This window comes from Culicoides brevitarsis, chromosome 2 (assembly GCF_036172545.1).
Source record: "Culicoides brevitarsis isolate CSIRO-B50_1 chromosome 2, AGI_CSIRO_Cbre_v1, whole genome shotgun sequence".
Classification (NCBI taxonomy): domain Eukaryota; kingdom Metazoa; phylum Arthropoda; class Insecta; order Diptera; family Ceratopogonidae; genus Culicoides; species Culicoides brevitarsis.
The window spans coordinates 38,543,664-38,568,151 of NC_087086.1; the positions used below are offsets into that span (position 1 = coordinate 38,543,664).

Below are 24,488 nucleotides of genomic sequence, written 5' to 3' on the forward strand. Positions count from 1 at the left end.
AAATTAAAAAATTTTTTGAATCGTCGAAATTTTATGAGAATATTTTACCAAAAAAAAAATATATAATAAAAAAAAAACTTGATAAAAAATATAACTAAAAACTCGTAAAAAAATTTAAAAAAAATTTAATTTAAATAAATTTTATATTTAAATTAAAAATATTAATTTTAACCGAAAATTCATAAAAATTTATTAAATTTTTTTTTTCTTTTTTATTTTCAGTGGAACAACGCTACAAGTGATGCCGAAGCTATATTTCTCGCCAACTTCTCCGCCATGTCGTTGTGTTCTCTTACTGGCCAAAATCATAAATGTACAATTCGATCTAAGGACAATCAACATTTTCGAGCACGAACATTTAAAGCCAGCTTTCACTGCAGTAAAATATTTTTTAAAATTTTTTTTAAATAAAAATTTTCATTAAAAATCAATTTTTAGCTAAATCCTCAACATTGCATCCCAACGTTATGTGACAAAGACCTCGTGCTGTGGGAAAGTCGTGCCATAATGACGTATCTCGTGTCTGCGTATGCCAAAGATGACTCTCTTTACCCCAAAGACATTCGAGTGCGAGCGTTGATCGACCAACGGCTGCATTTTGACTTGGGAACTTTATCACAGCGGGTTGTTGATTATTATGTGAGTCGAAAAAAAAAATTTTTAATGAATTTTTATTAAATTTCTTTTAAAAAAAAAGTATCCAACGATCAAATTGGGCGCTCCGCTTGACGAAACGAAGCGTGCCCGACTCGAAGAAGCTCTTCGTTGGCTCGACAGTTTCATGAAAGGACGAACGTGGCAAGCTGCCGATCATTTTACTTTGGCAGATCTCGCTCTGTGTGTCACAGTTTCACAAATTGAGGCTTTCGGCATGAGTTTGAAGCAATATACGAAGATAAGTGCATGGTTGAAGCTGTGCAAAGATCATTTGGAGCCATTTGGATTCGATGTAAATTAAATTTTTTAACTAAAAAAATATTTTTTTTTTAATTTAATTTTTTTTTCTTCAGGAAATCAACCAACACGGAGCTGAAGCGCTCGCAAATTACTTTTTCACTCGTCTCAAACATTAGAAATCCGTAGAACTTCCCAAAAATCGTCGAAAACTTCGTTTTTTAGCTCCTCACCTTCACTCATTTATAAAAATGCACATATTTTTTGGTCAAATATACAAATATATATGATGAACAATAATTTTTTTTACATTTTTATTATTTTTTCTCTTTGATATTTTTTTGGTTAGACATCAGAAAGTATAAGCAGTGTTAATTTTGGTAAGCATACAGGTGTGGAATAAGGGTAAAGTATCATAAGTGCGTGTTCCAAGTAAGTAAAAAGTTGAATTATTTCTTTGAAAGACCTTCCCAGCGATCAGGCACGAATGGAAAATATCTGAAAAATAAAAAATAAAAATAAATTCATTAAAAAATTATTTTTTTTAATATTTTGAATAATTTTGACAGATTTTTTTAATTAATTTTTTAATAATTTTTTTTTTTTTTTTTAAATATTTTTTTTAATGATTTCTCTAAGAAAAATTAAAATTTTGATATAATTCAACAATTTTTCATCAAGGAATTTATTTATAATTTTTTTTGAATTATTTGAAATATTTCTCGTTTTTAAAATAAAAAAAAAATAATATTAAAAAAAAAAAATTAAATAAAAAAAAAATTAATTAATTAATTAAATAATTTTAAAATTTTTGAAAAATTTATTTTATTAAAAAATTCAAAATTTTCAAAAAAAAATGAAATTAAAAAAAAAATTTTTTTAAAAAAAAAATATTTTGTCGAAATTTGAAAATTTTTTAAAATTATTCATAATTTTTATTTTGATTTATTTTTTCATAAAAATTAAGAATTAAAAAATAATTTAAAAATTATAAAAATTCAAATGAAAATAATTTAAGACAAAGTATCAAATTCAAAAAAAATATTTGAATGAAAAATTTTTGATAAATATTTAAAATTTTTAATTATTATTTTTTTAAATAAATAAAAATTTAAATATGACAGATAAATTTAAACCAAAAAAAAAAATTTAAAAAAAAAAATAATAATTTAAAAAAATTATAAAATGAGAAACATTTTCAAAAAATTCAAGAAAATTTAAATAAAAATTATTTGATGAATAATTAATAAATTTTTAAAATAATCAAAAAATAATAAATTAAAAATAAAATAATTTTTTAAATTATTTGATAAATATTTTAATAAATAAAATTTAAAATATGAAAAATAAAAAAAACAAAATTTTAAAATTAAAAAAAAATTACGAAATTAATTTATTTTTTTTTAATAAAAAAAATAATTGAATGATAAAAATTTAATTTTTTAAATAAAATAAAAATATAAAAAAAAAAAATATTAAAAAAAAAAAATTAAAAAAAAAAAAAATATTTCTGTCAAAATCCTTTAAAAAAATAATAAAATTTATTTTTTTAAATAAAAATTCTTACTTTTCCATCGCTTCAGCAAATCTCTGCTTGTAAACTTTGGGAGACACCACAGTTGGCAACTTGCTACTGACGGAAGACTTCAATGCCGACTCAATCCGCTTATCGAACGTAAAAGTTCTGATATAATCTATCATCCCAAGCACGAGTAATTTCTCTTTTGCATCCAATCCAACTAACAAGGAATAATCCATCACGCCATTTTTCTCCAAAAACGAAGAATCTCGATTAATTGCTTCTTTCAGAATTGTACTCGAATGCGTCAAAATATACAACGGCTTGTTCCAAGACACTAAAAAAGGAAAATTTATTAAAAAAAATTAAAAATTGCAAAAAAAAACTTACTTTGTATCAAATTTTCATCCAAAAAGACAGTTTCTCGCGTAAAATTCGTTGTATCCACGAGACGATTCCTTTCTGATCCTTTCAAATCGAATTTATTCGAAATTTCGCGATTGACAAAGAGATTTTCCATGACTAAAATTGCTTTTTCCGAGACGTGACTACATTAAAAAAAATTAAATTTTAATAAAAATTGATGAAAAATTTAAAAAAAATTACGAAACTTACTCCTTTTTCTTGACCATAATTTTATAAACGCCAAAAATCTTCGCCAACAGCGTCGGTTTCTTCTGCGTCAAACACTGATTGATGTACTCAAAGTAATTCGGAGCAAAATTCTCGAAAATAGCAACATCCGTCTTCGACATTTCCTTCAGCACGAATTGATCATCTATCGTTTTGCTGAATTTCGAGCCACTTTTCCCTCCTCGGGCCTTCCATTCGACACTGCGACACAAACTTCGGGCAAAAGCCTTGCGATTTTCCTCACAATCCTCCGAAAGGGCGGCTTCCTTAACGTTTCCGACGAATTTTGGCTTCGTCGTTGCTTGAAAAGGCGAATAAAGGAAGTTCAGGCGTAACGCGTCGAATTCTCGGGCATAATAAATTTTGCAATTAAATGACGTCGTGGAGTCCTGGAACGAAATATCGATGTGCGACGTGGATTTTTTCTCAGATTTTGAGTTTTGAGTCGTTTCAGAGGCTTCTGCTTCGGAAATTGAGTCGATTTTTCGCTTCATGCTCGGGCTGGAATTATTTTCTGACGTCAAAGCGTTCAAATTTTCGATTCCTTTGCGATATTCATGCGAAATTATGCTATAAGCGATTATTGAGGACAAGTCTTGGTCATGTACGAGGATTGGAAAAAGTCCCAACGGTAAGGTGTGATGCTCACTTTGCGGAATTGGCGACTGAAGAATGTTCACGTCGCTGTTCGGCTTCAAGAATTCCGCTAAAAGTCGAATAATTTTCTTTTTTTCCGTGTTTTCGGGGTTCGCTGACGTCGTTGAAGCTGGTTCCATATTCGTTCGACTATCAACCGAATTGACTTTTTGTCGAAAAATCGTGTCTGCCTCATCTTTCGCCCCCGCTTCGACCGGAATTTCATCAGAAATTGTCTCGCTGTCGTCACTTCCGACACTTTTACTGTCCGGCGTCGATTCTTCGGTGCAAATTGTCGCATTGTCGATCATTTGGTCGCTTTTTTGTTGTGTCACAGCCTTTGATGCTAACGCCGCTTCACGCAAACGAGGTCCCCATTGCTCGATACTTTCGCATAAAGTACGTTTCACCATCAGCATCGCGTCGTTAATGTCATAAGTGTTCAAATTTACTTCCGTTAGCAACGTTTGGACTTGCTCGACTTTCGATTTGAACTTTACCTGTTCCTCGTTCAGCAGCATTTTCAGGTTGTTCAGTACGGGATGCTCGATTTCGGGCGAAATGTCGGCAATTTGGTCGTGAATGTTGGCGTAAACGTCGTAACCGCGAATCGCAAAGGCTTTGATGTCGTCGAGAACTTGCTGTTTTTCGAATTCTTTCAAGTGTTTGAGTTGCAATTGCATTTTCGGGAGAGCGATTTCCCAAATTTCGATGGGTTCGTAAGAGATACTTGCTCCGAAGCCGTTACTGGCGAAGTATTGAACGTAGTCGCGATGGATGGAATGTTTGCAAACAGGTTTTTGGTCGTCGGAGGGGGTTTCCTGTAAAAATAAAATAAAATTTTTGATTAATTTTTAGAGTGAAATAATGAAAATTTTAATTTTTTAAAAATTTTTTAAATTAAAAAAAAGAAATTTTAAACAATTAAAAATAAAAAATTGATTTTTGTAAGGAAATTAATGAAGTTTTAGCAAAAATTGATTCATTTTCTATTTAAAAAAATTAAAAATTTTTATAAATTATTTTAAAATAAATTTAATTTAATTAAATTATTCAAATAATTTTTTAAATTATTATTTAAATTAATTATAAATGAAATCTTATAATAAATATAAAAAATACAAAAAAAATCAAAAAGAAATTTTTTAATTTTTTTTAATTTTCTCGACAATTTTTTATTAAATTAAGCAATTAAATTATTTTTGGAATTTTTTAATTATTTTTTTTTTTAATATTTGATTTTAATTTTTTTTTTCTTGAATATTTTTTACCTTTTTAATAATTTAATTTAATCTTTTTATTTATATTCTTTCAGAATTTTATTTAATTAATTAAATAATTATTTTAATAATTAAACTAAATTAGTTGATTTTTTTATTTTTAAAATAAATAAAATAAATATATTAAAATTAAATAAATTCATAAATAAAAATTCAAATTTTTATTTTAAATAAAATTAAAATTTCATTTAAATTAAAACTAAACATTAATTTTTTTTTTTTTTTGAATTTAAAAATTTTTGTTTTGAAATTTCAATTTAATTTTTGAAAAACAAAAAAAATATTTTTGGCTGAAATTTTTTTTTGATGAATTTTTTTCGCTAAAATCTTTAAATGGCTCCTGTACATCGAAAACGCAAAATTTTGAAAAAGTCCAAAACAAAAGTTGTTTCTAACATCAAAACCTTCATTTTGAGATGGAGAACCGTAATCTAGCTTAATTTTGAAAAATCGGTATGTGAGCCCTCATAATAAGAGGATTTTGACTTAAATTTTTTTTCATCAATTTTTTTTGCTAACATCTTTAAATGGCTCCTGTACATCGGTGGAGAACCGTATCTAGCTTAATTTTGAAAAATCGGTATGTGAGCCCTCATAATAAGAGGATTTTGACTTAAATTTTTTTCATCAATTTTTTTTGCTAACATCTTTAAATGGCTCCTGTACATCGAAAACGCAAAATAAAACAAAAGTTGTTTCTAACATCAAAACCTTCATTTTGAGATGGAGAACCGTGATCTACAAAAGTTGAAAAAATTTTGAAAAATCGGTATGTGAACCCTCATAATAAGAGGATTTTGACTTAAATTTTTTTTCATCAATTTTTTTTGCTAACATCTTTAAATGGCTCCTGTACATCGAAAACGCAAAATTTAGAAAAAGTCCAAAACAAAAGTTGTTTCTAACATCAAAACCTTCATTTTGAGACGGAGAACCGTGATCTACAAAAGTTGAAAAAATTTTGAAAAATCAATTTTTTTCGCTAACATCTTTAAATGGCTCCTGTACATCGAAAACGCAAAATTTAGAAAAAGTCCAAAACAAAAGTTGTTTCTAACATCAAAAACTTCATTTTGAGACGGAGAACCATGATCTACAAAAGTTGAAAAAATTTTGAAAAATCGGTATGTGAGCCCTCATAATAAGAAGATTTTGACTTAAATTTTTTTTCATCAATTTTTTTCGCTAACATCTTTAAATGGCTCCTGTACATCGAAAACGCAAAATTTAGAAAAAGTCCAAAACAAAAGTTGTTTCTAACATCAAAACCTTCATTTTGAGACGGAGAACCGTGATTTAGCTTAATTTTGAAAAATCGGTATGTGAGCCCTCATAATAAGAGGATTTTGACTTAAATTTTTTTTCATCAATTTTTTTCGCTAACATCTTTAAATGGCTCCTGTACATCGAAAACGCAAAATTTAGAAAAAGTCCAAAACAAAAGTTGTTTCTAACATCAAAACCTTCATTTTGAGACGGAGAACCGTGATCTACAAAAGTTGAAAAAATTTTGAAAAATCGGTATGTGAGCCCTCATAATAAGAGGATTTTGACTTAAATTTTTTTTCATCAATTTTTTTCGCTAACATCTTTAGGTGAACTATTATTATCAAATTTATATAGAAGTTGATTTTTTTTTAATTTTATGAAAAATTTTTATTAAAAAAAATCTTACCTTCAAATAATTCCTCCGATACCCATGTCCATGAAACCTCAACTCCAAATATTTCGCTAATGACAAACACCACGAATCATCCGAAATCGGAACTGTCGGCGTCGTTTCATTACAAATCGTGCAAAAAGACGTCATCATAATTTTATCACTTCCCTCATATCTTTTATCTTCTCGAATCTTAATCTGCACACATCCCATGGAATGCACATAACGTCTCACGTGATCAATCATCGGCAAATTACACGACGGACAAATACAGGGACTCCTGAAGCAATATTTCTGCAAGAAAAGCCCGAACATGATGTCATTCTGCCCATAAAAATGCATCTCCAGCATATATGGAAGGTAACAAAATGACGATGTGGCCTTTGCCGAACTGTAAAAACTGTAAAAAAGCACCGGAAGTCGTTGATGATTCTCCAAATCGAGGGCGTCTTTGTAAATATGATCCTCAATTGACGTTCCCGTGCCTCGAATTCCCTGATTTGACTTCTTATTGATGATGCGCATAGTCATCCGCTTTGGATATCGACCGCCTTTCATCCGGAAATTCGCGAGTAAATCTTGTTCTTCTTTACTTTCTGCTGGGGCTGTCACTTGATGTGTCACATATTCATGCGGCGGCTTCAAAATTACCAAATTTTCTTCGTCATCCACGATTTCGACGACATTTTCTCGCACCGGAGTCGTTGACCATTGCTTCGAATAAAAAAGTTCATCGGGGAAACGTTGTCGCAATTCGCAATTTCTGCCGATTTCGGTCTCTAAATAGGGCAGAGGGAAGGTCATATGAGGACTTATTGACAAAATTGTCGAAGAAAGAGCATTTCTGAGGCGATTATCGTACGTGGTTTGCACTTCCAAATGAAGTTTTGAACTGGAGTCGTCCAAATTTGGTGTCAAATCCGCCCTCAGGGGGTCTGAAAAGTCTTCCACGGCACTTCCGGTGATATTTTTCTGCGATTTTATGAATTCTCGGTCGTTTTTAGCCTCATCCAAATGGGTTTCGATGCCTTTTCCTTCCGAATCCGGGCTTTTGGGGGACTCAAAGTACTTGTGTTTGGGCGATGGAGGTCTCGCAAACTCATTTACGAGGAAAGAAATCTCACGTTTCCAATTGTAACGGGCGAAAATCATCGTTGACACGACTTTTTTGATTTTTGTGAGTTCCGCAATCGGAGCTCCTCGTAAAAGAACGCAACAACCACGTGAATTTTCGTATCGCTTCTCGAAAAACATCAAAGATTTCGAAATTCCGTTCGTGTCGGAGTACGTTTTGCGGTAAAAAGCGTCGCAAACGCCCAATTTCGGGTGTTTGATGTTCGAATCGATCGACGTCACGATGTCACATTGAAAAGTTCGCGCCAGTCGTTCCAAAATTGACATTTTTACGTCGAGCACGAGCGTTATTCCTTTGTCACGGAGCATTTCTTGCGCGATTCCCGCGACACTTTTGTGAACCAAGACGATATTTGGACCCCAGCTTTGGATGCGGAGCGTAACGTTGCGTAAACTTTCGCGTTCTTGCATCATCAAGTTGTCCAAAGTGACGAATTTGCCTTCGACGCGTTGGTATAAGATCGGGCATTGCAAAAGGAGGATCCGGGGTTTCTCGATGTGAGTTGCCATGTCTTTGTGTGTGACATTTTTGCTGAAAACGACGCCCCCGATGATGCAACTGTCGCTTGGAGTGCCTGCGGAAATTTTTTTGATGTTGATAAAGTTGCGGATATCCATGGAATCGAAGCAAACGGTTTCGGGACGAATTTGGTTGGCGACACGAACGCTTATTTGGATGAGGATTTTGGACCAGGTTGCGGCGTCGAGGTGTTCTTTGCCTGAAAAAAAAATTTAAAAAAGTAAATTAAAAAAAATTGTTAAAAAATTTTGAATTTTTAAGAGAGAAGTTACTTTCAAAAGTCAAAAAATTAATTTTTTAAGAAAAAAGTTTCATGAAAAATTAAAAAAAAAAATTATTCAAAAATTTTTTCTTTTAAAAAAATTAAAAATTTTATATGAAAATTTACTTTCGAAAGTCAAAAAATTAATTTTTTAAGAAAAAAGTTTCATAAAAAATTTAAAAAAAAATCATTTAAAAAATTTTTCTTTTAAAAAATTAAAAATTTTATATGAAAAGTTCAAAAGTCAAAAAAATAATTTTTCAAGAAAAAAAGTTTCATAAAAAATTTCAAAAAAATTATTTAAAAATTTTTTCTTTTAAAAAATTAAAAATTTTATATGAAAAGTTACTTTCAAAAGACAAAAAATTAATTTTTCAAGGAAAAAATTTCATGAAAAATTAAAAAAAAATTATTTAAAAAATTTTTCTTTAAAAAAATTAAAAATTTTATATGAAAAGTTACTTTCAAAAGTCAAAAAATTAATTTTTCAAGGAAAAAATTTCATGAAAAATTAAAAAAAAATTATTTAAAAAATTTTTCTTTTAAAAAATTAAAAATTTTATATGAAAAGTTACTTTCAAAAGTCAAAAAATTAATTTAAAAAAAAAAAAAATTAGGAAAATTTAAAAAAAAATTATTTAAAAATTTTTTCTTTACAAAAATTAAAAATTTTATATGAAAAGTTACTTTCAAAAGTCAAAAAATTAATTTTTCAAGAAAAAAAGTTTCATGAAAAATAAAAAAAAAATTATTTAAAAATTTTTTCTTTTAAAAAATTAAAAATTTTATATGAAAATTTAATTTCAAAAATCAAAAAATTAATTTTTTAATAAAAAACTTTCATGAAAAATTTTTAAAAAAATTTCCGAAAATGAAAAATCTTTTAAAACTTACGTAAAAGTTGCGCCAACAGCTGTTCCTCGTGCTCGCAAAACGCTTCCGTCAACGGCTTCGCTCCCGCACTCGACAAAATAGAGTCTTGCGCTTCGAAATCCTTCGCGACGTTGTACAACGACGAATCCGGCGACATTTGCGCTGTTCCTTCCTCACTCGTGGTCGAAAGTGACTTCCTCGAGTACAAATAATTCCCGTCAGCATCAACTGTCGACACTCCAATATTCAACAATTTATAATTTTGGTTCTCATTAAAGGTCGGAAATGCTCCCGTTGCATCCACAGGCTTCTCCGATGGCGTGACATCTCCTTCTTCCAACACCAAAGGCATCAAATAACCCGCTTCGATGAACGCATTCAAAATCGCAACCGTACTTGCTTCATTATCGCCCGTTTTATGCAGAAAATTCATCAAATCTCGCCCTCGATTGACTTGCGGAAGGGCTTTCATCATTTCGTCGTACAACGTTTTGATGGTATTCGATTGCTGCAAAATATTTCGCCGATCAGCATGCGTCAAATTCGGACTGGAAATTAGCCGTTCTTCGTGATACCCGACGGAAATTTTGCGATGTCGATGATGCGAAGTGTCTTCGGGCACGAGATTATTTGAAGATGCTCCTGACAAATTGGATGCACTGAATTTTGTTGCTAAATCCGCTTGCAAGGCTTGAAGATCGGATTTTAGGTCGGCAGTGATGTCGGGAGACTTCAAATAACTCAAAACGACTTTCGAGCAATAAGTGCAGACCTTCAAGTCGCCCGAACATTTGATAATTTTTCCCGGAACGACTTGGTTGCAGCATTTGGAACAGAAAATTTGACCACACAAGCGGCAATGATGCTTCCGACGGAAAGTTGTGAACTTTTGGGAACACTCGTAACATTCTTTTGACTTGGAATCGGGCATCCAGAATTTGTGGAGATCGGTGTCTTTATAGTTATGGAGATTCTAAAATGAAAAGAGAAAAAAAAATTAAAAAATCTTGCTCCAAATGGATAAAAATTTGTCAGAGAGCTCTAATTTATCATTTTTAATCATTTTATAACTCAAAACTGCCAAAAAATTGAAACTGAAAAAAAATTTTCCTTTGACATAGTTTTGTTTTAAAAACTAAATCAAGAGCAAAAAAACTGTGTCAAAAACTGTGTCAAAGCAATTTTTGTCAAATTTTGCTCCAAATGGATAAAAATTTGTCAGAGAGCTCTAATTTATCATTTTTAATCATTTTATAACTCAAAACTGCCAAAAAATTGAAACTGAAAAAAAATTTTTCCTTTGACATAGTTTTGTTTTAAAAACTAAATCAAGAGCAAAAAAACTGTGTCAAAAACTGTGTCAAAGCAATTTTTGTCAAATTTTGCTCCAAATGGATAAAAATTTGTCAGAGAGCTCTAATTTATCATTTTTAATCATTTTATAACTCAAAACTGCCAAAAAATTGAAACTGAAAAAAAATTTTTCCTTTGACATAGTTTTGTTTTAAAAACTAAATCAAGAGCAAAAAAACTGTGTCAAAAACTGTGTCAAAGCAATTTTTGTCAAATTTTGCTCCAAATGGATAAAAATTTGTCAGAGAGCTCTAATTTATCATTTTTAATCATTTTATAACTCAAAACTGCCAAAAAATTGAAACTGAAAAAAAATTTTCCTTTGACATAGTTTTGTTTTAAAAACTAAATCAAGAGCAAAAAAACTGTGTCAAAAACTGTGTCAAAGCAATTTTTGTCAAATTTTGCTCCAAATGGAAAAAAATTTGTCAGAGAGCTCTAATTTATCATTTTTAATCATTTTATAACTCAAAACTGCCAAAAAATTGAAACTGAAAAAAAATTTTCCTTTGACATAGTTTTGTTTTGAAAACTAAATCAAGAGCAAAAAAACTGTGTCAAAAACTGTGTCAAAGCAATTTTTGTCAAATTTTGCTCCAAATGGATAAAAATTTGTCAGAGAGCTCTAATTTATCATTTTTAATCATTTTATAACTCAAAACTGCCAAAAAATTGAAACTGAAAAAAAATTTTCCTTTGACATAGTTTTGTTTTAAAAACTAAATCAAGAGCAAAAAAACTGTGTCAAAAACTGTGTCAAAGCAATTTTTGTCAAATTTTGCTCCAAATGGATAAAAATTTGTCAGAGAGCTCTAATTTATCATTTTTAATCATTTTATAACTCAAAACTGCCAAAAAATTGAAACTGAAAAAAAATTTTCCTTTGACATAGTTTTGTTTTAAAAACTAAATCAAGAGCAAAAAAACTGTGTCAAAAACTGTGTCAAAGCAATTTTTGTCAAATTTTGCTCCAAATGGATAAAAATTTGTCAGAGAGCTCTAATTTATCATTTTTAATCATTTTATAACTCAAAACTGCCAAAAAATTGAAACTGAAAAAAAATTTTCCTTTGACATAGTTTTGTTTTAAAAACTAAATCAAGAGCAAAAAAACTGTGTCAAAAACTGTGTCAAAGCAATTTTTGTCAAATTTTGCTCCAAATGGATAAAAATTTGTCAGAGAGCTCTAATTTATCATTTTTAATCATTTTATAACTCAAAACTGCCAAAAAATTGAAACTGAAAAAAAATTTTCCTTTGACATAGTTTTGTTTTAAAAACTAAATCAAGAGCAAAAAAACTGTGTCAAAAACTGTGTCAAAGCAATTTTTGTCAAATTTTGCTCCAAATGGATAAAAATTTGTCAGAGAGCTCTAATTTATCATTTTTAATCATTTTATAACTCAAAACTGCCAAAAAATTGAAACTGAAAAAAAATTTTTCCTTTGACATAGTTTTGTTTTAAAAACTAAATCAAGAGCAAAAAAACTGTGTCAAAAACTGTGTCAAAGCAATTTTTGTCAAATTTTGCTCCAAATGGATAAAAATTTGTCAGAGAGCTCTAATTTATCATTTTTAATCATTTTATAACTCAAAACTGCCAAAAAATTGAAACTGAAAAAAAATTTTTCCTTTGACATAGTTTTGTTTTAAAAACTAAATCAAGAGCAAAAAAACTGTGTCAAAAACTGTGTCAAAGCAATTTTTGTCAAATTTTGCTCCAAATGGATAAAAATTTGTCAGAGAGCTCTAATTTATCATTTTTAATCATTTTATAACTCAAAACTGCCAAAAAATTGAAACTGAAAAAAAATTTTTCCTTTGACATAGTTTTGTTTTAAAAACTAAATCAAGAGCAAAAAAACTGTGTCAAAAACTGTGTCAAAGCAATTTTTGTCAAATTTTGCTCCAAATGGATAAAAATTTGTCAGAGAGCTCTAATTTATCATTTTTAATCATTTTATAACTCAAAACTGCCAAAAAATTGAAACTGAAAAAAAATTTTTCCTTTGACATAGTTTTGTTTTAAAAACTAAATCAAGAGCAAAAAAACTGTGTCAAAAACTGTGTCAAAGCAATTTTTGTCAAATTTTGCTCCAAATGGATAAAAATTTGTCAGAGAGCTCTAATTTATCATTTTTAATCATTTTATAACTCAAAACTGCCAAAAAATTGAAACTGAAAAAAAATTTTTCCTTTGACATAGTTTTGTTTTAAAAACTAAATCAAGAGCAAAAAAACTGTGTCAAAGCAATTTTTGTCAAATCTTGCTCCAAATGGATAAAAATTTGTCAGAGAGCTCTAATTTATCATTTTTAATCATTTTATAACTCAAAACTGCCAAAAAATTGAAACTGAAAAAAAATTTTTCCTTTGACATAGTTTTGTTTTGAAAACTAAATCAAGAGCAAAAAAACTGTCAAAAACTGTGTCAAAGCAATTTTTGTCAAATTTTGCTCCAAATGGATAAAAATTTGTCAGAGAGCTCTAATTTATCATTTTTAATCATTTTATAACTCAAAACTGCCAAAAAATTGAAACTGAAAAAAAATTTTTCCTTTGACATAGTTTTGTTTTAAAAACTAAATCAAGAGCAAAAAAAAACTGTGTCAAAAACTGTGTCAAAGCAATTTTTGTCAAATTTTGCTCCAAATGGATAAAAATTTGTCAGAGAGCTCTAATTTATCATTTTTAATCATTTTATAACTCAAAACTGCTAAAAAATTGAAACTGAAAAAAAATTTTTCCTTTGACATAGTTTTGTTTTAAAAACTAAATCAAGAGCAAAAAAACTGTGTCAAAAACTGTGTCAAAGCAATTTTTGTCAAATTTTGCTCCAAATGGATAAAAATTTGTCAGAGAGCTCTAATTTATCATTTTTAATCATTTTATAACTCAAAACTGCCAAAAAATTGAAACTGAAAAAAAATTTTTCCTTTGACATAGTTTTGTTTTGAAAACTAAATCAAGAGCAAAAAAACTGTCAAAAACTGTGTCAAAAACTGTGTCAAAGCAATTTTTGTCAAATTTTGCTCCAAATGGATAAAAATTTGTCAGAGAGCTCTAATTTATCATTTTTAATCATTTTATAACTCAAAACTGCTAAAAAATTTAAACTGAAAAATTTTTTCCTTGATTTTTAATTTGAAATTTTTTCTGCTTAACCTTGAAATTCATCAAAAATTAATTAAAAAATAAAATAAGACACTTACGTTATCTTTTTGCGCTATCAAGTTGCTTATCCGTTGAATGACGTTCAAAGGAGTTCTTCCAACATTTTCATCTAATGGCAATTCATCCGGTTTCTCAGGTTGTTTACTTGTCACTGGGCTTTCTTTCACATTTTCTGCCTGTTCTTTAGTCGGCGAAGCTACCGAATCTGCTGGATTTGCATTTTCAGTGTTACTCCCTACATTTGTCGATGTACTTGGATACGCACTCAAGGTATTATAATTGGTATTTACAATATTACTAATTTTATTTACGAATTGCGAGAGAATTCCCGTGTCTTCTTCATCGTCAAAGTCACGCGCGAATTCTGTAAGCACTTTTGTTGAATGTAAATTTCGATTTGTGTTCATTTTTTTTAATTTTTTAAATTTTTTTAGTCTTTAATTTTAATATTTTTTTATGAATTCACAGTTTGATCGTTCACCGCCAAGTCCGGAATAACCGAAGACAAGGCAAGATCATTCCATTTTTGCTCCTGCTCCGTTAAGGTGAGATGCGCATCAGCGGAATCAGCTTCAGGATCGGGCAATTTCTCCGATGGGACCTGAATTTGGTCGTTTGGCAACTCGTCGAGGCGCCAATCGTTGTCGACAATATCGATCAAATATCCATCGAAAGGGGGCTGTAAAAAAATTTTGACGTCATTTTCGTGTTGATTTGGCGATAAAACTGTTTTCGCTTACTTGACTGTCCATAGTACAATTTTACAGCTGCGAAATCGGGTAAGCATCAAAAATTTTACTTATTTATTACGTCAGACAGACTTCAGCGAGCAACGAAGCGTTAAAAAAATGTTAAAATTCAATTTTTACGAAATTTGTTGAATTAATTTTTCGTTTGTTGTTTTTGTTTTGAAGAATCAGCTGTCAACAAGTGACAATCGAAATGTCATAACAAAAGCGAAATGAAATATTTTTTTAAATTTTGGCTCGAAAAAAGGATAAAAGTCCTTAAAACAATTTTTCAATCATAAATGACACTCAAAAAATACTTTATTGGCTTAAAATTTCTTTAAAAAACTTAAAAAATTAATTTTCATCTAATAAAAATACAATTTTTCTCAATAAAAATTTATAAAACAAAAATCCGCTAATGTTGAATAAAACTGCTTTGATATTCTGCAATTGCTGGTGTGTAAAATCCGGCGGCTCAAATCTCACGGATTCCGAGTCCCACAGCCAGAACATCATGAGAAAGGCAAAAATGTACCAACTGACGAGAAATTTCCGCATAAAATGAGTTTTTTGTGAATGGAAAATGGCGATTTTAAATAATTTTTGGAAAGAATCTAATGGGATTTTATTGTTTTTCAGGTTTTTCTTATCAGATGTGTGGATTTCATGTTTGCGTAAGTTTATTTTGGTTAAATACTGACACACACATCGATGCATGAATGAAAATAATAATAAAAATTGAAGAAAAAAATATTTGAGAAAATGTGTGAAAAAATGGAGGTACTAAAAAGTGTGAAATAAGGAAAAATGAAAAGTTTGAAAAAAAAGGCGAAAAAATTTAATATTTTCAGAAAAAATGAAAGAATTAAAAAATCAACAAAAAAAACTTTTTTGAAAAATTTTCAGGTTGAGGAAACAAAAAAAATTTTTTTTTAGGTTATCTATCAAAGGTATGGATTTTTTTAAAATTTTGTAAGCTGCGAAGTGTAAAAGAGCTTTTTACTATTTTCAGCTCAAAGACTCATAAATCGAAATAATTGTCATCATAGCAAATTCTACAGTACTTACAAAACGAAGAATATTTTTTTTTAAAAAATAATAAATAATCGACAAATGATATCTTATGATTTTCAAACAAAAGCCAAAGCCTTTCTTTTTGAAAGAAGGGGATTTTCATAAACACTTCGGTCTAAAGAAATCCATCCAAAATCTGAATACAACAACCATCATCCAGTAATTGCTTCCGAATATAAAGACTTAAGTCGGCTTTTTCGAGGTCACCAACAAGCAGTAGAGGTTATGTGTCGAGGCAAGGAGTTTTGTATTATACGGCGGCAACCAACAAAAATAACGGCGGCAACAGGAACTCTTTATCTATATCTTTTTTGACTACAAAAACAGAGCTAACATGAACTTCATGCACTTTAATGAAATACTGAGATACTTATTGCGAAACTATATTTTGCTGTTACACTCAAGCAGTAGAACGAGGAATAAAAGATATGGCAATTGAAGCAATACGATGCTCGAAAAAATTTTCACGATGTATTGAAACTTAAGGAAGCATCTCGTAAAAAGAGATATCAAAATTTTCATCCAAACAAGTTTTTATTTACTTTAAAGAGAAAATAAAAGACAATTATTAAAAAAATATTCAATTGTAAATTAGAACAAATTTTTCTAAAAAATATTTTCACTTGTAAAATAAATCTATACAAAAAATTGATCAAATTTAAAATATTTTATATGCATTTAATTAAAAAAAAAAAACTTTTTAAAAATTTATAAAAAAGACAAAAAAAATCGTGACATAAAAAATTTCAACAGTCAACACAATAAAAAACTTTCATATCTATACAATACCGGTTAAGTACTCACATATACATGTGAATTTCAATCGTAAACAAGACACATGATTGTCTGCAAAGTAAATTTTTTATTGTTATCGTCAAAAATCATTCAAATAATTTTCGTGGTTAATTCTTTTATCTTTAAAAGCATGCAGCGAATCGAAGCAAATTTACTAAAATCTAAATTCAGAGGTAAAATTTGTTAGAATTGTCAATTGTTGGAAACAAAATTAGTTAAAGTGAAATTTATTAGGCTCAATATTGGGCGTTTTAGCCGGCGATTGTTGCGGACTTCCATTTGAATTTGAAGAAAACTTGCAACCGCTTGTCATTAAAAATAACTTGAATCGACTCGAGGGACCTTATTACAAGGTAATTATTTGAATTTTGGGGAAAATTGATTTTAAAGGGATTCGAATATAAAGAAAAAGACTCGAAAAAGTGTTTAATGTGATTCCAGGCTATATTATATATTATATTAAATATATTTTTATAAATATTTTGGAAAAGCATTTCACATTCTGTTTTTCTCTTTTCTATATTTATAATTTATATTTAGAGTATTGTTTTAACTTCATTTTTTTTTCTTCATTTCAAATATTTTTTTTTTTATTAAAATCTAATATTTTCTCCTCTACTTTTCTGAAAAGTAAAGGAACTGACGTAGAGTATCTCCGCAGAGAATGTGTGATGATATATATAATTTTTTATATAATAAGAAAAATTCTTTTAACAAACAAAAAAAAATAAGAAAACTCAAATTTACTCAAACGGGGCTTTCATGAAGCCCGGGGCATAGTCGAACATTTGATAGTCCGTCATGCCCGATTGCTGCATTTGTTGTTGTTGTTGTGTTTGCTGCGTTGGATCGTCAGTAGGCACGCCGGGAGGATGTCCCATGCCTTGCGACGTGACAATATCAAAATTATTCTCAAAATTGCTATTGTTGCCGATCAGTTCGAGATTCGTTAGGATGTTCCCAATGTTATTGTAGGTATTTCCGACTTGCGGATGCGGATGATGATGCGGATGATTTTGATTTTGTGACGGATCTGGTTGATGATTCCACATGTTTTCCTGTCCGTAGAACAAGTCGGTGTTCGGGATGTTCATCAAATGGTTCGGCTGCTGATGTTTTTGCTCCGGATGATGATGCGATTGCGGTTGCTGCTGCTGCGGATGATGCTCCGCCGCATTGTGCCCATAGTAATTCATCGCGTCGGCAGATGGCGCTGAGCCATTATTGTACATTTGCATGTTGTTCCAACTGCCTGTCATGTCGGGTTGCTGAGGCGCTTGTGGCTGTTGCATGTAATACTGATTCGTAAAGTCCGTTTGTTGCTGATGATGATAATTCGTGCCTGCCTGTTGCTGCTGCTGACTCGGATATGGTTGCGTATTCTCGTACTTGATCATCTGATCGTTGTAGTACATGGCATTGGGGTCTTGTTGTTGTTGCTGCGGCGGCGGCACTGGCGTTTGCTGAACATGATGCTGCGGCATGGCGTTGTAATCCATGGGGGAAGCGCCTGCAGCTGTTTGCGCATTGCCATACGGTTGCATGTTATAGTCGAAGGTGGGATGCATGGCGTTTGTGGCATTATGGTACGTCGCTTGCGGATTGCTGTTTGGGATTGGCGCAGGTACGCCAGCTGCTGCGTGACTTGCTGCTTCGGCTTTCAGTGCTTTCTTCAGGGCGATTTCCTCGGGAGTTTTCTTCTTTTTGGGGACTTTTTCGCCATTTTGGAGCGTTTGGGTCGAGTCGCGGGTTACTTTGCCGTTCTTGTTGTGCGAAAAGTGAATATGGCGATCCAAATGGGAACGACGTTTATAGCACTGAAATTGAAAAAAAAAATATTTAAAATTATTTCAACCCAATGAACATTTTAAAATTTTGTCCCAAAGCGTATTTTGAATCTTTTTCAAATAAAAATTCTTAATTTTTTCCTATTGAAAATTTAAAAAAAAAAATCCCATTGCACATTTAAATTTTTTTTTCTATTAATTTTTTCCCAATGAACAGATTGAAATTGTCTCCCAATGCAAATTTTTTCTGTTTTTTCAAAATAAAAAATACTCAAAGAATAAATTCTAATTGTAGATTTTGAAATTTTTCTTATTTTTTGCCCAATGAAAATATAATTTTTTTTTTAAAAGCAAATATTGAAATTTTAACCCAATAGGCAATTTTAATTTAATCCCAATGAAAAATTTGAAAAAAATTTTATTGAAAATTCTTAAATTTCTCTCAAAACGAATATTAAAAAATTAAGCCCAATGCAGTTTAACAAAATTTTAACCTAATTCATACTTAAAACTTCGTCCCAATGCATAATTAAAAAATTTTCCCAATGCACATTTTGAAATTTTAACGTAAATTTTAAATTTTTTGTCAAAATGAAACTTTTAAAGAATATTTCATTGCAAATTTTACACTTTTTAACCAAAGTAAAATCAAAATTTTGACCCAATGCATAATAAAAAATTTTCCCAATGCACATTTTGAAATTTTTTGCTAAATTTCGTGATTTTTTGCGAAAATAAGAATATTTTATTGCAAATTTTATATTTTTTGCCCAAAATAAAATTGAAATTTTGACCCAATGCACATTAAAAAAATTTATCCCAATGCAAATTTCAAAAATTTAACCACGTGACTTAATTTTTCTTCAATTAATTGTTTTGAAAAACGATAAAAAGTTAAGAAAATGTAATCTTACCTGATCACATTGCGTACACTGAAACGGGCGATATTCAGAGTGAACAATTTCGTGCACTTTTAAAAGTCGTTTTATGAAGAAAGTCTTATCACAAACATTGCACTTCCAAATTTTAGACTAAAAATCGAAAATTTTTCATTAGAAACTCATAAAATTAAATTTTTAAATAATTTTTACCTTTTTATGAGCCATTTCCATATGTTCATTCAACGTATTTTGATTGGTATATTCATTGCCGCAATGCTCACACACCAATTTGGATGGGTTATTCGAGTGAAGGGACTTTATATGGCGGTCCAAATTGCATTTCAATCTAAAATTTAAAAAAAAAAATATTTTAAAAATTTTTTTTGTAACAAAAATTTGATTGGAGCTTACGTGAACTGCTTTGAACAATGAGTACACGAGAAGGATTTTGGTCGATGAACACGGCGAACATGTTGTAACAATCTAAAAAATAATTTTTTAACAAAATTTCTTCGATTTTGGAAAATTTTATGATCGTACCTTGTATTTGTATCAAAATCTACGCCACAAATCTCACAGAGACGTTTATCCTGCTTGTGTTCCGTCTCCATAATATGCTTTTCGAGTCCTTTTTGATTCACAAAGATCGCCCCGCATTCGGAACAGACGTGTTTCGGCACTAAAAATAATTTTTTCAATAAAAATTTGTTTAAAAAAAATTCAAAAAAGCAAAATTACCTGCCACATCTTCCTTATCCTTCGCTTTTTGATGGCACTGTAGATGAACTTGGTATTGTTGATTGCGCGTAAATGACTCGCCACACTCCTCGCAAATAATTGGACGTTCTTTGATGTGAAATTGACGATTGTGTTCCACAATTTCCTATTAAAAAAATTATTTTTAAAAAGTTTTTTATGGTTTTTGAGAGAAAATCAACTTACAGCTGGCGAAAATCCAATTTGCACTCCGCAATCCGGACATAAGCCAGGATGATGTTGAAAATGGAGCATCAGGGATTTGCGTGAACGGTAGCTAAAATACAAAATTTCGGTTAAAATTTATTTTAAAATTAAATTTAGGTTGATTTAAATGAAATTCAATAGTTTTATTAAATAAAAATTAAAAAAAAACGAATGAATTAATAAAATAAAAGTTAAAAAAATTATTAAAATTCATTAAATTAAATTTTTAATTAATTTAATGTTTTAATTTAAAAAAAAAATAAATTTTTAATTAAAAAAATAATTTTAATTTAATTTATTTTTTAAATTTAAAAATAAATAAAAATATCTTATTTAAATGAAAATCATAAAAAAAAGTTATTTTAATTTAAAAAAAAAATTACAAAATTTTTTAAAAAAATTATTAAATTCATTTATAAAAATTTAAAATTAAGTCTTCTTTGATATAAGAAAAATGCATTAAAATATTAATTAAATTTTTAAAGTTATAAAATTTCATTTTATTTAATTAATTAATTTATTTATTTTATTTTTATTAAAATAAAAATATTATATTTTTTTTAAATTTTGAAAAATATCATTGGATATAAAATTTTTTTTTAAATAAACAAAATTCGATAAAATTAAAATTAAAGAAAATTTGTCTTTAAAAAAAATTAAATTTTTTTTTTTTTTTTGAAAAATATTTTTAAAAAATTCTATTAATAAAAAAATTAATTTAATTCAAAATTATACAAAAAAATAATTTAATTTAAAAAAAATTATCTGTTTTTTAATCTCTTATTTAAATTTAAAAAAAATAGAAAAAATATAAATTAAATTAAATATAATTTTAAAAAATTAAAAAAAAATAAATTTTTGGAATTTAAATAATATAATTCATAAAAATTAAAATAATTAAAAAAAATAAATTAATAAAAAATGAATTAAATTTCGTCTTCTTTGGTATGAAAAATGATTAAAAAAACATTTTTCAAAAAAATTTAAAAAATTTAAAAAAAACTATTGAATTTCATTAAAATCAACCCAAAAAAACAAATATTTACCTCTTTTTACAGAAGATACACGGATAAGTTTTCCTCTTTTTCGCGGGTTTTTTCGCATTTGGGTCACTCACGGAAGCCTTTGGTTCCTCGTCATCCTCTTCACTTTCCATCTCTTCCAACTTTTCATCGTCTAAATCGCCCATCACGACACTATTCACGCTATTATTCACTTTTCCTGTATTTGAGTCCTTCGACAAACGCCTTGCTTTGGGAGATTTGCTCGCTTCTTTGTGATTCACCGCTATCGGTTGCCGTACGAGCTTCTTTTCGAGCTCCGGATTGAGAATCAGTTCGTCGTAGTCGATGCTATCGACAAATTCGGGATTTGGCGGACTTTCGTGCCGCACGTTAGTCGATTGGGAACGCGCAGTAACTTTGCTTGCGGTAATTTTACGGAGTTTAACACTGTCGTCGGCTGCCGAAAGGCTCACTGAACGCTTAATTCCGCGCGGGATGACCGTTTTTCGCACCAAAACCCGTACTTTGAGGTTGGATTTTAGCTTGTTGACGCGATTTATGCCCGCGGTCCAACGAATTATCTCCTTGTACGAGTAGTCTTCGAGATTTTTTGTCGCGAGAAATCGATTGGTGATTTTATATAATACTTTGCACGTCGTTGTTGTCGCCTTCGGACGACTAATTTGGGACGAAGTGCTCCGGATGTAGTAGGGAAAGTGCAGTAAACTCTTCAAATTCTTGACTTTTGGTACAATTGAGTCGAGCTTCGCTTGCTCTACTTTTTCGTCGTCACCTTTAATTGCTTTCAGTACATCATTTACGTGACCTTTCACGAGTTCTGGGTTGCTGTAAATTTTTGTCTTCAGTATTTCGCGGTCATTATATGTGAAAATGTTCTTCAAATAGGCATTAATTGCCGACAAAATGTAGATTATCGCTTCGTATTGATCCTCAATTGATGAAAGTTGCTTTATGATGGCCAACAAATGTATAGACTGCAATGTAGCAAAAGGGAAGAAACGAGTGAAAAAGTGCCATTGACGCGAAATTGCACGCGCCACACGGATGCCGCACTCACCTGATGCTTGAAATAATCTAAATTTATTTCTTTTGTGTCCATTTCATGAGGTTTTTACTCTTTTCGTCCATTGAGGATTCTTGTTTTGGTGACTGTTTTTCGAAGCGACTTGCAAATCTGCTAATTCGGCATTTTACGACAATCCGACGGCACAAAAACTCGACGATCGTAACTCGCGGATTTTTTTTCCGGACGAAAACTGGAGTGAGACGAATGAAAATGATTTTGCAATTTGTCATTATGCTAATTCAAATTTACACCCAAAGCAAAATTTGGAAATATTTTTTTTTAAATTTTGAAAATTAACGAAAAATTCGGAAAATTTGAGAAAAAAATCAACTTTAGAATGAATATTTATTCAATTTTTTAAAAAAAAAAATTAAAAAAAATTTCAAATTTTTAAAAATTTTTAAATTTTCGAAATTTCCAAATTTTTTTTTTGAAAAAAAAATATTTTAAAATTTTTTTTTTATTTTTTTAATATATTTTTTTTTTAATTTTTCATAATTTCGAATTTTTTTTTTGAGAGAAAAAATTTTTTTAATTAATTTTTTTTTCCATATTTTCGAAAATTTTTTTTGAGAGAAAAAAATATTTTAAAATTGATTTTTTTATTTTTTAATATTTTCGAAAATTTTTTTTGAGAGAAATTTTTTTTTTAATTATTTTTTTATATTTTTTTTAAAATTTTTTTTTAAATTATTTTTTTTAATTTTTCATAATTTCAAAAATTTTTTTTGAGAGAAAAAAATTTTTCAAAATTGATTTTATTATTTTTTAATTGAGAATTTTTTTTTTTAAATTATTTTTTTAATTTATTTCAATTTTTTTTTTTTTTTTTTTGAAAATTATTTAAAATATTTATTTTGAAAAAAAAAATAAATTTTTATAAAAAAATTTTTTTTTTAATTTTTTTTTTTTCTACAAAAAAATAAAAAAAAAAAAAAAAAAATTATAGCGGCCCAAAAAAAAAATAAAATTTACCTTTTTTCTTCTAATTTCAGGCTCCTTTCAAAAAATACTCCGACGACACAGCGATGACGAAAGTTTTTGTCCAAACTCTCATCAGCGGATATTCGCAAAAGGCTTTGGCGAAAAATTTCACCGCCGAATACTTCAGAGAACCATCACGTGGTTACGGAAACGGCGTCACAAAAATCTTCGAAAAACTCCGAAAATCCAACTTTGAAGACGTAACTCTTCCCGCGAAGAATCAATATTTCGGCTCCGGCTCTTACGGCAATGGAGGCGCCATGCGAGTTGCTCCTGCTGCCCTTTTCGCGCACAACGACTTGCAAAACTTGACGTCGCTCGTTCGTGAAGCCACCGAAGTCACTCATACGCACAAATTTGGCATTTACGGCGCTTTACTTCAAGCGTTTGCCGTCCAACAAGCGATTTATTTGCATCCAAAAGAGAATCCTCTCGACGTTTTTCGCTTCACGGACGAACTTTTGCAGAAAATGAGGGAAATTGAAACAGCAGAAGACGACGGGATGACGGAAAACAAGAAGGAATTCCAAACGCAACTCACGGAAATGAAAAAATTACTCGAAAGAGCGGAGCCGCCAGAAGTTGAGACAGTCGTTGATAAGTTGGGACATTCGCTAAATGCGTTATTTTCGGTGCCAACGGCGATTTATTGCTTCTTGCGGAGTCACAAGACCCCGATGGATGCGGAAAAGAACGGTTTTCGCAACACTTTGGAGTTTGCGATCAATTTGGGAGGCGATACTGACACAATTGCAAGCATGGCGTGCGCTATTGCGGGAGCTTATCACGGAGAAGAAGCCATTTCTGAGAATTTATTGAAGCATTGTGAGAGTTACGAAGAAATAAGAGATCTTGCGGATCAATTGTTTGAGAAATTTAATGAAAAAAAATAAATTTTGTTGATTTTTTTTTTTTTCTTGAAAAATCGTTTTTTTTTATTTCTTCAAAAAGATATGCATGAAAATTTTAGAATGAATATTTATTAATTTTAGCTTTGAAATATCAAAAGTTTTGATTTTTTGCTCTTCAATGATAAAATTTTGAAAATCAACTTTAGAATGAATATTTATTAACTTTTAGCTTTGAAACCCATCAAAAGTTGGTTGAAAAGTGACTTGAGAAAAAAAGTACGATTTTTGCTCCTCATATGATAAAATCGTACTTTTTTTTATTTGATCAAAAATCGATCAGATATCAATGAAAATCAACTTTAGAATGAATATTTATTAACTTTTAGCTTTGAA

The 24,488-nt window shown here is 29.6% G+C and overlaps 5 protein-coding genes across 6 annotated transcripts; 2 read left to right on the forward strand and 3 right to left on the reverse strand.

The window, feature by feature from the left end:
* Nucleotides 1-241: 241 nt before the first annotated feature.
* Nucleotides 242-1,073, forward strand: LOC134829103 (glutathione S-transferase D7). Its single transcript, XM_063842100.1, has 4 exons — nt 242-379; nt 439-639; nt 698-949; nt 1,011-1,073. Exons 1-4 carry the CDS (start codon nt 242-244, stop codon nt 1,071-1,073), a joined length of 654 nt encoding a protein of 217 aa, XP_063698170.1.
* Nucleotides 1,063-14,345, reverse strand: LOC134832603 (putative 1-phosphatidylinositol 3-phosphate 5-kinase). The gene is made up of 7 exons (XM_063846686.1): nt 13,977-14,345; nt 9,433-10,384; nt 6,638-8,475; nt 3,029-4,503; nt 2,804-2,961; nt 2,462-2,750; nt 1,063-1,392 (listed from the first exon to the last, which is right to left on the reverse strand). The coding sequence occupies exons 1-7, from the start codon at nt 14,343-14,345 to the stop codon at nt 1,344-1,346; spliced, it is 5,130 nt and encodes a 1,709-aa protein (XP_063702756.1). The 3' UTR covers nt 1,063-1,343.
* Nucleotides 14,346-14,392: 47 nt separating this feature from the next.
* LOC134832604 (anaphase-promoting complex subunit 13-like) lies at nt 14,393-14,836 on the reverse strand. Its single transcript, XM_063846687.1, has 2 exons — nt 14,679-14,836; nt 14,393-14,617 (listed from the first exon to the last, which is right to left on the reverse strand). The coding sequence occupies exons 1-2, from the start codon at nt 14,688-14,690 to the stop codon at nt 14,393-14,395; spliced, it is 237 nt and encodes a 78-aa protein (XP_063702757.1). The 5' UTR covers nt 14,691-14,836.
* Nucleotides 14,837-16,585: 1,749 nt separating this feature from the next.
* Nucleotides 16,586-24,138, forward strand: LOC134831608 (ADP-ribosylhydrolase ARH3-like). The gene is made up of 3 exons (XM_063845388.1): nt 16,586-16,711; nt 16,773-16,891; nt 23,256-24,138. The coding sequence occupies exons 1-3, from the start codon at nt 16,669-16,671 to the stop codon at nt 24,135-24,137; spliced, it is 1,044 nt and encodes a 347-aa protein (XP_063701458.1). The 5' UTR covers nt 16,586-16,668; the 3' UTR covers nt 24,138.
* LOC134831607 (uncharacterized) lies at nt 16,949-22,360 on the reverse strand. 2 transcript variants are annotated; one of them, XM_063845387.1, is made up of 9 exons: nt 22,252-22,360; nt 21,216-22,168; nt 20,149-20,239; nt 19,945-20,089; nt 19,747-19,885; nt 19,618-19,689; nt 19,417-19,552; nt 19,240-19,356; nt 16,949-18,301 (listed from the first exon to the last, which is right to left on the reverse strand). In XM_063845387.1, the coding sequence occupies exons 1-9, from the start codon at nt 22,291-22,293 to the stop codon at nt 17,282-17,284; spliced, it is 2,715 nt and encodes a 904-aa protein (XP_063701457.1). In that variant the 5' UTR covers nt 22,294-22,360; the 3' UTR covers nt 16,949-17,281. The 2 variants fall into 2 exon arrangements, with proteins under 2 accessions (XP_063701457.1, XP_063701456.1); XM_063845386.1 differs by having other exon boundaries at nt 16,949-18,355.
* Nucleotides 24,139-24,488: the final 350 nt, after the last annotated feature.